This window comes from Amblyraja radiata, chromosome 2 (assembly GCF_010909765.2).
Source record: "Amblyraja radiata isolate CabotCenter1 chromosome 2, sAmbRad1.1.pri, whole genome shotgun sequence".
In the NCBI taxonomy this organism is placed as follows: Eukaryota; Metazoa; Chordata; class Chondrichthyes; order Rajiformes; family Rajidae; genus Amblyraja; species Amblyraja radiata.
The window spans coordinates 33,685,275-33,701,222 of record NC_045957.1 but is presented as its reverse complement, the minus strand read 5'-3'; the positions used below and the strand labels follow the sequence as shown (position 1 = coordinate 33,701,222).

Here is a 15,948-nt window from a genome sequence, read left to right as displayed (position 1 = left end):
AAGGTCACCCCTCAATCTCTCATGTTCCAAGGGATAAAATCCTAGCCAGCTAAACCTCTCCCTAATACCTCAGTCTCTTGAGTCCGAGCAACATCTTCAAATCTTTTCTGCACTCTGCCCAGCATCTCTGCCTAATACTGATCATATTACTATTAAATGCAATCTCTGTCTACTACAACTACAGTAACATCCTAACTTTTGTCTTCATTTGTCCCAAATGATGATGGTCAGCATTCCGAGTCTTTTTAACCTTTTCACAATTCTCCCCAGTCCCCTCCCATTCATCTTCTCGGGAAAAGTTAAATGGCTTGTCTTGAAAACATTTAATTCCAAATAAAAATTGGATTAAGATCCTCATTTTTTTTTTTAATTGAAACATTAGGGCTGATGCTCTTAGGGCTAAAGGAATCAAGGGATATGGGGAAAAAGCAGGAACGGGGTACTGATTTTAGGTAATCAGCCATGATCAGCTGGCTCGAAGGGCCAAATGGCCTACGCCTGCACCTATTTTTCTATGATGCTCAATTTTACCTTAATTCACTTTGTTTTGAATACCGTCACAACTTTAGCACTTTGCCAATTGTTTACAGTGGAAACTTTATTCCAGAGTGAACATAGACGGGGTAATAAAACCTCTAGTGTAAACCACTGTTGTCCTTAGGAGCCAGCGTTTTTTTCCACTCCCTGCTGTGCTGTAAATCAGTACCTATTAAGGGCCTCCCATTAATTATGTGCTTGTGATCCAAGTTTCATTGCTGAATAAAATAAATCTTACTTTAGTTCCATGGCCTCTCACAAGTTCATCTTAGCTATACCCATTAGAATCATTTGCATTCCCCCACCTTCACATGCTAACAATGATTTTAACATAATTAGGGGGCCTTTTTTTCCAGCTGACATTTCAAGAGTCTCCTATACACAGTAGCAAAAGCTGCAGCTTATCAGACGCCCTCTCTGGAAATCAGACATGGAAGGGCATGTTTTGCCTTAGATCTGTCAGGCTTAAATGAGTGCAAGGACAGAGAGAACAAAACAGATGACCCGTGAAAGTGCAAAACAGTAAATGATGACAAATACTTGGTAAGCAAATTCAGGGGGAAAAAATGAAAGCACATTTCAGCAAGACGACAGTTTAAAATCAGAATATCACCTCAACCATAACAGTGCAATTTTCCATTCTACACTGACAAATATAGAAAAAATGTCAAAAGTTGGATGGGTCTGGGAGGATGGTGGTTGAGGTTGGCGATGTGCAGAAAATGAAGGTAGGAAAATAAAGTTTAGTTGAAAGTTCAATCTCAAGTTACAAACGATATCCAGCATCCAGAACAACAGAGAGTTTACTGACTGCAAGCTCACAAAGTACTGGGTTCAAGTAAACAGAATTGGGTCAGCAGGTTATGCAGTCCAGAAAAGAATCGTAACACAAATCTAGCATTTTGATCGGGGCCAAGCAGGTTAGTCTTAGCCACCCCCCAAGGCCACTGAATTAATACAGAAAAGGCCAGACAGCTCAGGGCAAAGGTAGTGTCTTGAAGTCTGCATCAGGTACCCCAAATTAGGGAAGCACGATAGTCTGCTACTCCAAAGGTTGCTAAACCACAACCAAGGCAGCAATGCTTTTTATAGAAAAACAAAATAAAATGGTAGATCAACACATGTAGTTTACACAGGAGTGATATGTAATTATAAACAGATAGGAATGGCCCACTTCAAAATTATAAATCGCTGACATGAAGGATAATCAAAATAAAAATTAAAGCAAGGATAGTTAATTTGGCCAGCTGATGAACATTATACACATTAAGCAGCTAATATAATGTGTATAAAATCATGAGGGGAAGTGATCAGGTGAATGCACAAAGTCTTTCACCCAGGGTAGGGGAATCAAGTATCAGAGGACATATGTTGAAGGTGAGTGGGGCAAGATTTAATAGGAACCCGCGGGCAGCTTTTTCTCAGTGGGTGGTGGGTGCATGGAATGAGCTGCTTGGGGACGAAGTTGAGACAGGTCAAAAAACAACATTTATAAGAACTTGGACAGGTACATGGATTGGAAAGGTTTAGAGGGATACAGACAAATGGAGGCAAATGGTACCAGCTTGATGGGGCATCTTGGTTAACATGGGCAAGTTGCACCAGAGCCCATTTTCATTCCAATTATTTATTCTTATTACATTAAACAAGTCTTTATAAACTAAACTCCCTCAGTAGTTGCCAGATACCTCAATGCTCTTAATCCACTTAGGAATACAATACTTCTCGCCCCACACTCCCACCAGTAGTTCAGTCCCCAAGCAGTTCCAAGCACCCTAAAACACGTACAAGTGAACAACTGTGGAGTCCAGCTAGCACAAAGATGGAAAGGTACAAAGCAGTGCCTCGTGAAGTATCTGTTGGATGGTTCATAAAAACAATAAACTCAAACAAGATAGGAAAAAAATGAAGTAACAAAGTATTATTCCCATCCATTTCAATTCATACAGAAAGTAATTTCTAGGATCTGCATTTGGACCTTTTATTTTGGATGTTTAATTACATCACACAAATGCTGTGATCATGACCAACTGAGTTTGAATCACGACAGGAAGGTGACAATAATGGAGAGGGTGGGATGAGGTTTTAATTGGAAAGGTCAAGGTAGATCAGTTTAGATAGCCTTCAAAAGACTCATGTTATTTTGAAAGATATCAGCTCTCAGTTCGCATATACAATTCTTTAATTTCTTATGTCTATTTTCTCCATAATGCGAATGTGCTTGTAATAACTGTTTTGAAGCAGTTAACAAGACAAACAAAAAGTATGTTTAAACACCAGTGCCTAATACAATTGGATTTATGGGTGGAAATTGCAAAATGCATGGCCGCCCATCTTCCAGCAACATACCCATTTGGACATAATAAACAACATAGTTCTCCATAACTAAAACAGCCGTATTTACTTACAACTGGGTACATTTGAAAAATAAACTCAATGTCCCTGCTGTGTACAGTTCCAACTCAACCATCTCCCAACCATAGCCATTATTTTAAACTTGAGCAAATATCTGCCTTACAGTTTAAGCATACAGAAGTTTCCATTAAAAAGTATTACAAATGCACTCAAATGGGTTACAGCAGAAGCCTGTTACTTTCAGAAAATTTACCCTAAGCATAGTACGTCACTAGTAGATTAGACAGCATAACCCACACCAACTTCAAAATGCCCAATCATGTTTCATACTCTGGCATGCATGGAATATTTACAATTTGCATTAACAAAACTCACTCCATATTTTGACAAAAATTTAAAACAATGCCTAACGTGAAAGTCAAAGCCAAGGTTTCAAAATTTAAAATTGAATTAATACAATGGTGCTTATATACCATGGGTACCATATCACCACAAGTTTTGAATGCTGATGCATTAAGGTAATAAAACATACATTTTTATCCTGTGCCATCGCATTTTACTTCGATATACACTTTTCTTGTGAAGTTAAATGAAAGACACTGCTTTGCTTAAAGAAATTCAGCATTTGATTACTCTTTTGCTTAAGATTTGTGTTTTGTGCTCTTGGTAAGCATGATTCTCCAGCAAGGCAATTGCTGGGCAAATAAGACCATTCATGAAACATAGAAAACAGGTGCAGGAGGAGGCCATTTGGCCCTTCGAGCCTGCACCACCATTCATTGTGATCATGGCTGATCATCCACAATCAGTAACCCGTGCCTGCCTTCTCCCCATATACCTAGATTCCGTTAGCCCCTAGAGCTCTACCTAACTACGACATATTTTTTTTATTATAGTCAAATAATTTAGATATTACTACAAAATATAGGGCATGGAGAGAGATAAAACTCCACAAATTAAACAAATTGTTTGACAAGTATTGGCACAAGTATAGCATATTTGGGGGTCAAAATAGGCAATTTTGAAATGGTTCCCATATATTCTCTTCAAGGATTGACTTGTATCATGCCTGGGCCTGTTATGGACCAATTGATAGATTAATTGCTGTGCTTATTCAATAATTATTGTTGGTACCAGGGTGATAAATGCAAACTAGCTGGGCCTCAAACAAGCAGTTCTCAACATTTATGGCAAAATAAAGTACAATAGCAACAATCAGGAGGTAATTGGATTACATACTTGAAGCAGAGAATGCTTCGAAGTTGTAGCAAAATATTGGGGATTGAATCGATAACCCTTGAATAAATAGATGGTAAGATCTGGCATAGGTGTGATTTTTTAAATAGGCTCACCTGCACCTAATAATTCTAAATATTATCCTTAAATATTCCAAGCTCAGATGTGTTACACAAGTGGTAGGACAAACATGCTGGATTTGCACACCACCTATTGTACTATACCAAAAGTGCCCAACCATTTGAATCAAACTCAGTTCACAGTCTGAAACAGACTCCGCAATCCTACCCCCATCCATAAATTTTGTGCTTGTTTTTTTAAAGAAATACCAAGAATCAACATAATTCAGGCACAGATACATAGCAATTTTTACCATTCTCCATGAACCTGAAAATGTCACACAACCCAGGTTGGGAACTATTGTACTGAGGCTCTCGGCAGACCTGCCTCACAGCAAAAGATTATCCAAACATGTCAACATTGATGCTTGGCAATTTCTTGTGAAAAATAATGCCAGATGGCAGTTTACAATCCAGGGTGAGTAATTCAATGGGTAAAACAGTTTTGATAAATTGCCAATATACAAGAGTGGAAATTCTACCAGAAAATGGCAACCACCTGAGGGACTGGATTACATTGTACCCAGAACAAGCTGTCGCCAATTCAAAAACTAAACACCAACAACCACCTATATTTAAACAACAGTGTAATTACATGAATACTAATGCCAGGCCAAATAAAGGACACATGTTAATTACCCAAAAGTTGGCTAGAGGATCAATTGTGCCACAAACCTAAGGGATTGAAAGGGTTAACACAGACATTTCAGAATTAAGACCCAAGAGATCTGGATGCTAGTCAATAGTAGGGTAAAAGGGGCAGGAGAAATACAATATGATAGAAATGCAGAATTATGTTTTTGAAGGACTGTAGAGTTAATGTAACAACTAAAGTCATTGAAGGAGTCGACTAAAGGAGGAGAAACTTGTGGATTTCGAAGCAACACATAATAGTAGAATGGTGTGGATTAAAACACATTAGAGCAGGTATCACCTGAGATCGTCACTGCTGCGAAACAACAAACAGACAAGAGCCAAGACTGGCACAGAAAACAGCACAATAGAAACTCGCTGCAGATTGGTGAGCATAACTCAGGGTCCATAGTTACAGAGTTTGGTTCAACAAGAAAGTGGTCAAAGCAGATGGAATCAACAGTACAGGAAGAGTTTGTGGCAGCTGAACTATCCAATTTTAAGAAAATTGTGATTTTATCCAGGTTGACTAGCAACTTGACATCGCAGAGCTGAGTAGAGATGAGGAAGAAATGTGTCAAGACATAGCTGACTCAGTCTGATTACACACAGCCAGGAAGGGGTCAAGAGTTGGGCGTCTTGTACATGCATACATGTTTTCAGAAGCTATTGCCAAAGGGCATTGTGGAGATTAGAAAGAGAAGGACAATGATAGATGCAAGGATAGATATGGCCTGAGCAAGCTAAAAAGCCAAGGAACAAGGAAACCAAAATAAGCACTTTGGAATAACTATTAGCAACAAGTAAAACAGTAGCCAAGGCTTCAACGCTCCAGGCATGACATATTCCATTTAATTTATGGGACCACTACACACAGCAGGTTGTATTTTAGTCCTTGAATACATGCCTGACAGCATTAAATACAGTTGTAAATGCAACACATGTGAAAGTTTTTTTTCCAAACGCACATAAAAGGATTTACCCCCACTCGCCAGAAAAAAAGGCAGATGTTCACACAACTCAGAATATACCTTTTAACTTTTATTTTTTGTGCTCGAGATTGCAAACCGAAATTATTGACACCCCCCCTGGTAAATGAAAAGTAACATAAACTCGTGTGGAGAAGATTGCAAACGCAACCTCGGTGCCCAGCTCCCCCAAAACTCCCACTGAAACAAATTCCGGGTTGGAGCTATCGATCTCAGCCCTTAAACTCTATCATCAAGGTTCAGTGGCCACTTGTCCGATGTCCCCTCTCTGCTCCCAGCCCCGGCTCACCGTGACTACCCCACATTCCCCCCCAGAAAAGGACTCACTCACTGCGGAGTGCGGACGGCGACAACCGCCCTCCCTCTCCCCACCACTCGTTGCCCGTCAACTTCGGCTCTTCGCCGGCAGAGACGAGGAGGGGGGGGGGGGGGGGGGGGAGTCTGTGAGTTGAAATGATGCAAGAAGGAGAGAGAGAAAAAAAATAATCCGCCCCACAGCTACTAAAGTGAAATAAATAAAACAAAAGGGGAGAGAGAGGGGGGGGGGGGGGAGGCCTAGTTTAGCGACGAGGGCCTCTCCCTCCCACACCCCCCACTCCTCTATTCCAACCCCCTGCCCCGCTCAACAGTGACCCGAGTGGCGAGGCTGCAGCGGCTGGGTTCAGCCGCCATGTTCGCCCCGCCGGCCCGTCGCCGTCGCCGTTCCCCTCACCTTCGCCACTCGTGCTCCGGCCGCGATGCGCCACCCATCCACCGGCGAGCCCCAGGCTCCGGGATCCGCCGAGCTTTCCCAGCTGCTATTGGAGTGAAGGAGGGAGGAGGAGGAGGAGGAGGAGGAGGGGGAGACGGTGGTAGTTGCGGTTGTGGCCTCGGCTGTCGCTCGCTCTCTCCCTCGGGCTCGAGCTCGGCCTGCGATCCACATGAACACCGAACGCCACAGCTTCGGCGGCGGCAGCCGGCGCCCGCCCTCCCTCCCTGCGCAGGCCACGTCCCCGCGTAGCAAGCGTGCGCGCTCCCGCCCTCCCTCCGCAGGCCACGTCCCCGCGTAGCAAGCGTGCGCGCTCCCGCCCTCCCTCCGCAGGCCACGTCCCCGCGTAGCAAGCGTGCGCGCTCCCGCCCTCCCTGCGCAGGCCACGTCCCCGCGTAGCAAGCGTGCGCGCTCCCGCCCTCCCTGCGCAGGCCAGGTCCCCGCGTACGCGCTCCCGCCCTTCCACGTCCCCGCGGATCAAGCGTGCGCGGTCCCGCCCATCCACGTCCCCGCGTGGCAAGCGTGCGCGCACTCGCCCCGCCCCCGTCACGTCAATCGCACCCCCTCGGCCAATCCACTCTCTTCCTTCAACTGGCCCAGCTCGAAAATATTCCCCATGTCCAATCCCATCGCGCTAATCCAACCTCTCCACCAATCTCATCGCGCTAATCCAACCTCTCCACCAATCTCATCGCGCTAATCCAACCTCTCCGCCAATCTCATCACGCTAATCCAACCTCCCCGCCAATCCCATCGCGCTAATCCAACCTCTCCGCCAATCTCATCGCGCTAATCCAACCTCTCCACCAATCTCATCACGCTAATCCAACCTCTCCCCCAATCTCATCGCGCTAATCCAACCTCTCCGCCAATCTCATCGCGCTAATCCAACCTCTCCGCCAATCTCATCACGCTAATCCAACCTCTCCACCAATCTCATCGCGCTAATCCAACCTCTCCGCCAATCTCATCGCGCTAATCCAACCTCTCCGCCAATCTCATCGCGCTAATCCAACCTCTCCGCCAATCTCATCGCGCTAATCCAACCTCTCCGCCAATCTCATCACGCTAATCCAACCTCTCCGCCAATCTCATCGCGCTAATCCAACCTCTCCGCCAATCTCATCGCGCTAATCCAACCTCTCCGCCAATCTCATCGCGCTAATCCAACCTCTCCGCCAATCTCATCGCGCTAATCCAACCTCTCCGCCAATCTCATCGCGCTAATCCAACCTCTCCGCCAATCTCATCGCGCTAATCCAACCTCTCCGCCAATCTCATCGCGCTAATCCAACCTCTCCGCCAATCTCATCGCGCTAATCCAACCTCTCCGCCAATCTCATCGCGCTAATCCAACCTCTCCGCCAATCTCATCGCGCTAATCCAACCTCTCCGCCAATCTCATCGCGCTAATCCAACCTCTCCGCCAATCTCATCGCGCTAATCCAACCTCTCCGCCAATCTCATCGCGCTAATCCAACCTCTCCGCCAATCTCATCGCGCTAATCCAACCTCTCCGCCAATCTCATCGCGCTAATCCAACCTCTCCGCCAATCTCATCGCGCTAATCCAACCTCTCCGCCAATCTCATCGCGCTAATCCAACCTCTCCGCCAATCTCATCGCGCTAATCCAACCTCTCCGCCAATCTCATCGCGCTAATCCAACCTCTCCGCCAATCTCATCGCGCTAATCCAACCTCTCCGCCAATCTCATCGCGCTAATCCAACCTCTCCGCCAATCTCATCGCGCTAATCCAACCTCTCCGCCAATCTCATCGCGCTAATCCAACCTCTCCGCCAATCTCATCGCGCTAATCCAACCTCTCCGCCAATCTCATCGCGCTAATCCAACCTCTCCGCCAATCTCATCGCGCTAATCCAACCTCTCCGCCAATCTCATCGCGCTAATCCAACCTCTCCGCCAATCTCATCGCGCTAATGCAACCTCTCCACCAATCTCATCGCGCTAATCCAACCTCTCCACCAATCTCATCACGCTAATCCAACCTCTCCGCCAATCTCATCGCGCTAATCCAACCTCTCCACCAATCTCATCACGCTAATCCAACCTCTCCGCCAATCTCATCGCGCTAATCCAACCTCTCCACCAATCTCATCACGCTAATCCAACCTCTCCGCCAATCTCATCGCGCTAATCCAACCTCTCCGCCAATCTCATCGCGCTAATCCAACCTCTCCGCCAATCCCATCGCTGCAATCCAACCTCTCCACCAATCTCATCGCGCTAATCCAACCTCTCCGCCAATCTCATCGCGCTAATCCAACCTCTCCGCCAATCTCATCGCGCTAATCCAACCTCTCCACCAATCTCATCGCACTAATCCAACCTCTCCACCAATCTCATCGCGCTAATCCAACCTCTCCACCAATCTCATCACGCTAATCCAACCTCTCCGCCAATCTCATCGTGCTAATCCAACCTCTCCGCCAATCTCATCGCGCTAATCCAACCTCTCCGCCAATCTCATCGTGCTAATCCAACCTCTCCGCCAATCTCATCACGCTATTCCAACCTCTCCACCAATTTCATCGCGCTAATCCAACCTCTCCACCAATCTCATCGCGCTAATCCAACCTCTCCGCCAATCTCATCGTGCTAATCCAACCTCTCCGCCAATCTCATCACGCTAATCCAACCTCTCCGCCAATCTCATCGCTGCAATCCAACCTCTCCGCCAATCTCATCGTGCTAATCCAACCTCTCCGCCAATCTCATCGCGTTAATCTGACTCCTCTGCCAATCTCATCGCGCTAATCTGACCCCTCCGCCAATTCCACCTTCTCCACCAATCTCATTGCATCAATCCCATCCCAACTCCAATGACTTCCCCCCTCCGATCCGATCCGATCCAACCTCTCTCTCTCTATTCCAAGTATTTCTCCAACCTAGATACAAAGCACCACAGATGCTGGAATCTTGAGCAAAATGCAAACTTCCAGAGGAAATGTAGAAACAAAGAACTGCAGATGCTGGTTAATACACAAAAGGGCACAAACTAAAGAAGGGTCTTGACCCAATACGTCATCTATCCACTAGCATTTTGTGTCCTTCTGGAGGATAGATGATTTACCCAAAACATCACCTTTCAGTCTGGAGTCCGACCCCTAACGTCACCTAACCATGTCCTCCACAGATTCAATGAATTACTCCAGCACTTACATAGATACATAGAAAATAGGTGCAGGAGTAGGCCATTCGGCCCTTCGAGCCTGCACCGCCATTCAATATGATCATGGCTGATCATCCAACTCAGTATCCCGTACCTGCCTTCTCTCCATACCCCCTGATCCCTTTAGCCACAAGGGCCACATCTAACTCCCTCTTAAATATAGCCAATGAACTGGCCTCAACTACCCTCTGTGGCAGAGAGTTCCAGAGATTCACCACTCTCTGTGTGAAAAAGTTTCTTCTCATCTCGATCCTAAAGGATTTCCCCCTTATCCTTAAGCTGTGACCCCTTGTCCTGGACTTCCCCAACATCGGGAACAATCTTCCTGCATCTAGCCTGTCCAACCCCTTAAGAATTTTGTACGTTTCTATAAGATCCCCTCTCAATCTCCTAAATTCTAGCGAGTATAAGCCAAGTCTATCCAGTCTTTCTTCATATGAAAGTCCTGACATCCCAGGAATCAGTCTGGTGAACCTTCTCTGCACTCCCTCTATGGCTATAATGTCCTTCCTCAGATTTGGAGACCAAAACTGTACGCAATACTCCAGGTGTGGTCTCACCAAGACCCTGTACAACTGCAGTAGAACCTCCCTGCTCCTGTACTCAAATCCTTTTGCTATGAAAGCTAACATACCATTCACTTTCTTCACTACCTGCTGCACCTGCATGTCTACTTTCAATGACTGGTGTACCATGACACCCAGGTCTCGCTGCATCTCCCCTTTTCCTAATCGACCACCATTTAGATAATAGTCTGCTTTTCTGTTTTTGCCACCAAAGTGGATAACCTCACATTTATCCACATTATACTGCATCTGCCAAACATTTGCCCACTCACCCAGCCTATCCAAGTCACCTTGCAGTCTCCTAGCATCCTCCTCACAGCTAACACTGCCCCCCCAGCTTAGTGTCATCCGCAAACTTGGAGATGTTGCCTTCAATTCCCTCATCCAGATCATTAGTATAAATTGTAAATAGCTGGGGTCCCAGCACTGAGCCTTGCGGTACCCCACTAGTCACTGCCTGCCATTGTGAAAAGGACCCGTTTACTCCTACTCTTTGCTTCCTGTTTGCCAGCCAGTTCTCTATCCACATCAATACTGAACCCCCAATACCGTGTGCTTTAAGTTTGTATACTAATCTCTTATGTGGGACCTTGTCGAAAGCCTTCTGAAAGTCCAGATACAACACATCTACTGGTTCTCCCCTATCCACTCTACTAGTTACATCCTCGAAAAATTCTATAAGATTCGTCAGACATGATTTACCTTTCGTAAATCCATGCTGACTTTGTCCAATGATTTCACCACTTTCCAAATGTGCTGCTATCCCATCTTTAATAACTGACTCTATGCTTTATGCTTCAAATTCTGCAGTGTCTAGTTTCTCCATTTTATTTCTGGAGGAACTCAAAAGGTCAGACATCACTATTGGAGGGAAACAAACAGACGATGTTTCCTGCCTGGAACTTTCCTCTGGACTGAGTTTGAAAGGTCCTCTGTACTATTCCTTCCACAGATACTGCCTGATCTGCTGAGCTCTTCCAGTTGTTTGTTTATTCAACCAATCCAAGTATTCCTCCAATCACAATACACCAATCTAATTCCTCCTCATATTTAAAGTTTCTCCAATCCAATCACTCCAACTCAATTCCTCTTCTTGTCCAAGAATTACAACAACCTAAATCACACTAAACTATTCCCCCTCCAATTGAAATGTTACTACAATCAGATAATTTCTCCAGTTCCTTTCTTATCAGAATCCACCATTTGCATCTTCCATCTTCTTTATCTTTCACCTCCTGCTTTTGTTATCTCCACTCTTCTCTCCTGCATCAACCACTCAATTGTCACACCCCTACCCCACCCTGTGTTTCCACCCACTATCTCCCTTCTACTCAATCAGTCTGAGGATGGGTCCTGACCCGAAATATTGTCTGTCGTGTCCCTTAGCAGATACTGCCCGACTTGCCAACTTCCTCCAGCAGACTGTTTTTTGCTTCCCTCCAATCCCATTCTCCAATTCCTTCCCTTCTATACAATCCACTTCCCAAATCCCATCACTATAATACTAGCTTGACACTAATTCTTGCTTTCTTATAATTTTAAGGACACCGAATAAGGTTATTTATCTCATTGTCCCAGGGCAGCAATCTTTAAATTTCAGCGATACAGTGCAGAAACAGGCCCTTCGGTCCACTAAGTCCGCGCAGTCCAGTGATTACCCCGTACACTAGACACTAGAAACAATTTACCATTTTAATGAAGCCAATTAACCTATAAACCTGTACTTTGGAGTGTGAGAAGAAACCAGAGCACCCCGAGAAAACCCACGCGTTGACAGGGAGAAGCTATAAACTTGCTCCTGTCAACACCCATAGTCAGGCTAAAACCCGGGTCTCTGGCGCTGTAAGGTAGCAACTCTACCGCTGCACCATTGTGCTACCTATGTGCTGCAATCACAAAAGCCCCATTACCTCTTTTCTTATTTCTCTATAGCCCTGAAATTTAATTTGGTGCAAATGCCCATCAACTCCCATCAGATTATTTTTTCCATTGGTAGGGTGAATAGTAAATTAGCTTAAGAGCAAGTTGATATCCAAAGTGTAGTGGTTTTCCAGATAGGAGGGAATGGCTAATGAGTAGAATTATTGGTATTTTTAGGATGCAATAATGTTTGAATAGTAAATTTCTAAATATGATGCAGGAGGAGTTTGAGAGATTCCATGTATGGGGAAAAGGAAATGGGGACAGAATTGGATGAAAGATAATAGATGGAGGGATAAGGTAGGTGGTTACTTGGAGGAGCTGGAGAGGGCAGGAGAGGGCAGGAGAGGGCAGGAGAGGGCAGGAGATGTGCAGGAGGAGATGGGAACAGATTGGAGGAAGGTTGAGGATTGAAGGCTTCAGTAACAGATTCAAGGAGGTGATGGGGTTTAGAGAGAATAAATGAATAATTTTATGATTCCGTAATAATTGGAATGATTTACAATGTTGAAAAAAGAGAAACGAAACGTTGTTCTATGGCTGTGGTATCCTAAGAATGTTTCCTGAATTGGTAAAGTGGTCCTTTTCCAGGAAGGGAAGATATCTGTGGGCTGGGGTTTAATATTTGCGTGACATCCTATTCCTTTCTGCTATGTTGCTAATAGCCTTGAATTCTCTTCCCTTCTGAAATTGGAGGCTGCCTGCATTGTTTGCAAACCTCTCTACTTACATTGCACATTTTAAACTTTGGACTTTGTTACTTTGCCACTGACTTACCAACATTTGAAATGTGCAGTTGCTTACCTATTGTAATTATGTTGCTTTGAATAAGCCTGTTATTCATAGTTTGAATCTGCTTCCACTACTCCTTAAGGCAGTGGATTCCAAATCATAACTATTCATTTCTTGAAAAAGAGTTTCCTCATTGTTTCTCGGGACACCATTGCTCAGTCCGTTTGAGCCTATTCGATCTCCTGGTTGCTAAACACTTTAACTCCCCCTCCCATTCGCAAACTGACCTTTGTGTCCAAGGCCTCCTCTACTCTCAGTGAGGTCAAATGCAAATTGGAGGAACAGCACCTCATATTTCTCTTGGGCAGCTTACAACCCAGCAGTATGAACATTGATTTCTCTAACTTCAAGTAACCCTTGCTTTCCCTCTCTCTCTGTCCCTTCCCACCCTAGTTCTCCGACTAGTTTCACTGTCCTGATTAATTTTACTGTCTGTATGCCTCGTTGTCACTTTCCACTCATCCAACAATGAAACATTGTACATTCATCGCCTGCTTTGATCTTTTCTTTTCACAGCTTACATGTTCTTTGTACCCTTCCATATCTCGTTTCCCTCTCCCCTGACTCTCAGTCTGAAGAAGGGCCTCGACCCAAAACATCACCCAAAGGGATGCTGCCTGTCCTACTGAGTTACTTCAACATATTGTGTTTATCTTCAGTTTCTTCCTACACATTCCTCATCTCACCGTTGATTTATTTAATTCAGACTTTGGTTCTATTTTGCTTTTGAAGATATTTTACATTTACATTTTTTTACTCGACTCCCTGAAAGTAGAGAAGTATTGGCAAAGTAGCATTTCCTGTCAGACATTCTTATCACAACCATGCAACAAAGATTTATTTCCTCGAATCCAAGAGCTACACAAGTTCGAAACAGGCCCCTCAGCCCACATTCTCCATGGCGACCAAGTTGGCACACTGGCCTAGTCCCATTTGCCTGCATTTGGCCCACAGCCCTCTAAACCCTACCTATTCAGAGCTCTCTGCAAAGGTGTTTTAAAAGTTGTCATTGTGTCTGCTTCTTTAGCTTCCTCTGGCAGCTCATTCCAGATTTCGTTTTTAACATTAGAAAATTGTATCACATACTGTACAATCATAATACTTTTATGGCGCAAAAGACGGCTATTTGGGCCTTTGAATCTGGGCTGCTTTTTATTAAAGCAACTCATTTAACAATCCATTCCCCAACCCTCTCCCAGTAGCTCTGCAAATTCTATTCCAAATCCCCTTCAGGCAATGAATTCCAGATCATAACTATTTATTGCGTGAAAAAAGGTTTTCTTTATGCCATCTTTATATTTTTTTAATTGGATATCTTTGGTTGTCAACTCTTATGCCAGTTGAACGTCTCTTTATTCGCTTTATGCTGGCCGTTATGAATTTTAACACTTCCATTAAAAAAATTATTTCTGTCATCTGTTGTAAGGAAATTAACCCCAGATTTGTATCTTCATCCAAGATGTCCACAGGATCATTCGAGTAAAACGTTTGTTTAGTTTTAATTTAGAGAAACAGCATGGAAACAGGTCCTTCAGCCCATCGACCCCACACCAACCTTTGATCACCTGTTCACAGTATTCGATGCTGTCCCACTTTTACATCCACTCCCTACATATAATGGGCAATTTACAGAGGTCAAAAAGCACGTATTTGGAATGTGGGAGGAAACTGGAGCATCCGGAGGAAATCCATGCGATCACAGGGTGAATGTGCAAACATCACAGACAACCCCCATGATCAGGATCAAACCCGGGTCTCTGGTGCTGTGAGGCAGCAAATCTACCAGCTGTACTTTTCTGTCCCCTCTTTAAGGATTTCACATCCTTCCTTGAGGTCTCAAAGGTAGACTCAACATTCCATGGATTATTGAGGTTTAAGATAACCTGTTTAAGATAAGGTTTAAGATTACAATGTTGAAAAAAGAGAAAATAAACGTTGTTCTATGGCTGTGGTATCCTAAGAATGTTTCCTGAAATGGTAAAGTGGTCCTTTTCCAGGAAGGGAAGATATCTGTGGGCTGGGGTTTAATATTTGTGGGACATCCTATTCCTTTCTGCTATGTTGCTAATAGCCTTGAATTCTCTTTCCTTCTGAATTTGGAGGATGCCTGCATTGTTTGCAAACCTCTCTACTGACATTGCACATTTTAAACTTTGGACTTTGTTAATTTCCTTCTGAATTTGGAGGATATCTGGGAAGGAACTGTGAGAATCTGGAAGTATGCATTTTCAAACTTCTGTATTTCTTGCCTGATGGGAAAAGAGAGAAGAGGGAGTCAACGGGATGAGACAAGTTCAAGTTCAAGTGAGTTTATTGTCATATGTCCCTCATAGGACAATGAAATTCTTGCTTCGCTTAGCACAGAACATAGTAGGCATTTACTACAAAACAGATCAGTGTGTCCATATACCACAATATAAATATATACACACATAAACATAAATAAGACTGGTCCTTGATTATGCTGCTGGCCTTGCTGAAGCAGCTTGGAGTGTAGATGGAGTCAATGGAAGGGAGGTTGATTTGTGTGATGGTCTGGACAACGTCCACAATTCTCTGCAATTTTTTACAGGCTTGGATAGAGCTGTTCCCAAACCAGGCTGTGATACATCCTAACAAAATGCTTTCCACGGCACACCTGTAGAATTTGGTGCGGGTTGTTGGGGACATGCCAAACTTACTAAACCTTCTAAGGAACTAGAGGCATCGGTGTGCTTTCATGTCCATAGCTCTGATGTGCTGGTCCAGGACAAATTGCAGGTGATATTTATTTCTAAGAACTTGAAGCTTTCAACGATCTTTACTTTGGCGCTATCAGTGTAGACTGGGGTTTGTACACTGCTTCCCTTCCTGAAATCAAT

General features: G+C 44.4%; 1 protein-coding gene across 3 annotated transcripts in view; it reads right to left on the bottom strand.

Annotated features, from left to right (window-relative positions):
• zmynd11 (zinc finger MYND-type containing 11) overlaps nucleotides 1-6,856 on the bottom strand; it is a 141,280-nt gene extending 134,424 nt beyond the window's left edge. For 2 of the 3 annotated variants that reach the window (XM_033044656.1, XM_033044676.1), the window contains exon 1: nucleotides 6,582-6,855. Coding sequence is in view for 1 of the 3 variants with exons in the window: in XM_033044676.1 (XP_032900567.1) it covers nucleotides 6,582-6,619 (38 nt within the window). In the remaining 2 variants the exon portion in view is untranslated. Of the gene's footprint in view, nucleotides 1-6,581 lie in introns of all 3 variants that reach the window. The other variant, XM_033044665.1, reaches the window with a different exon arrangement.
• Between the last annotated feature and the right edge of the window lie 9,092 nt (nucleotides 6,857-15,948).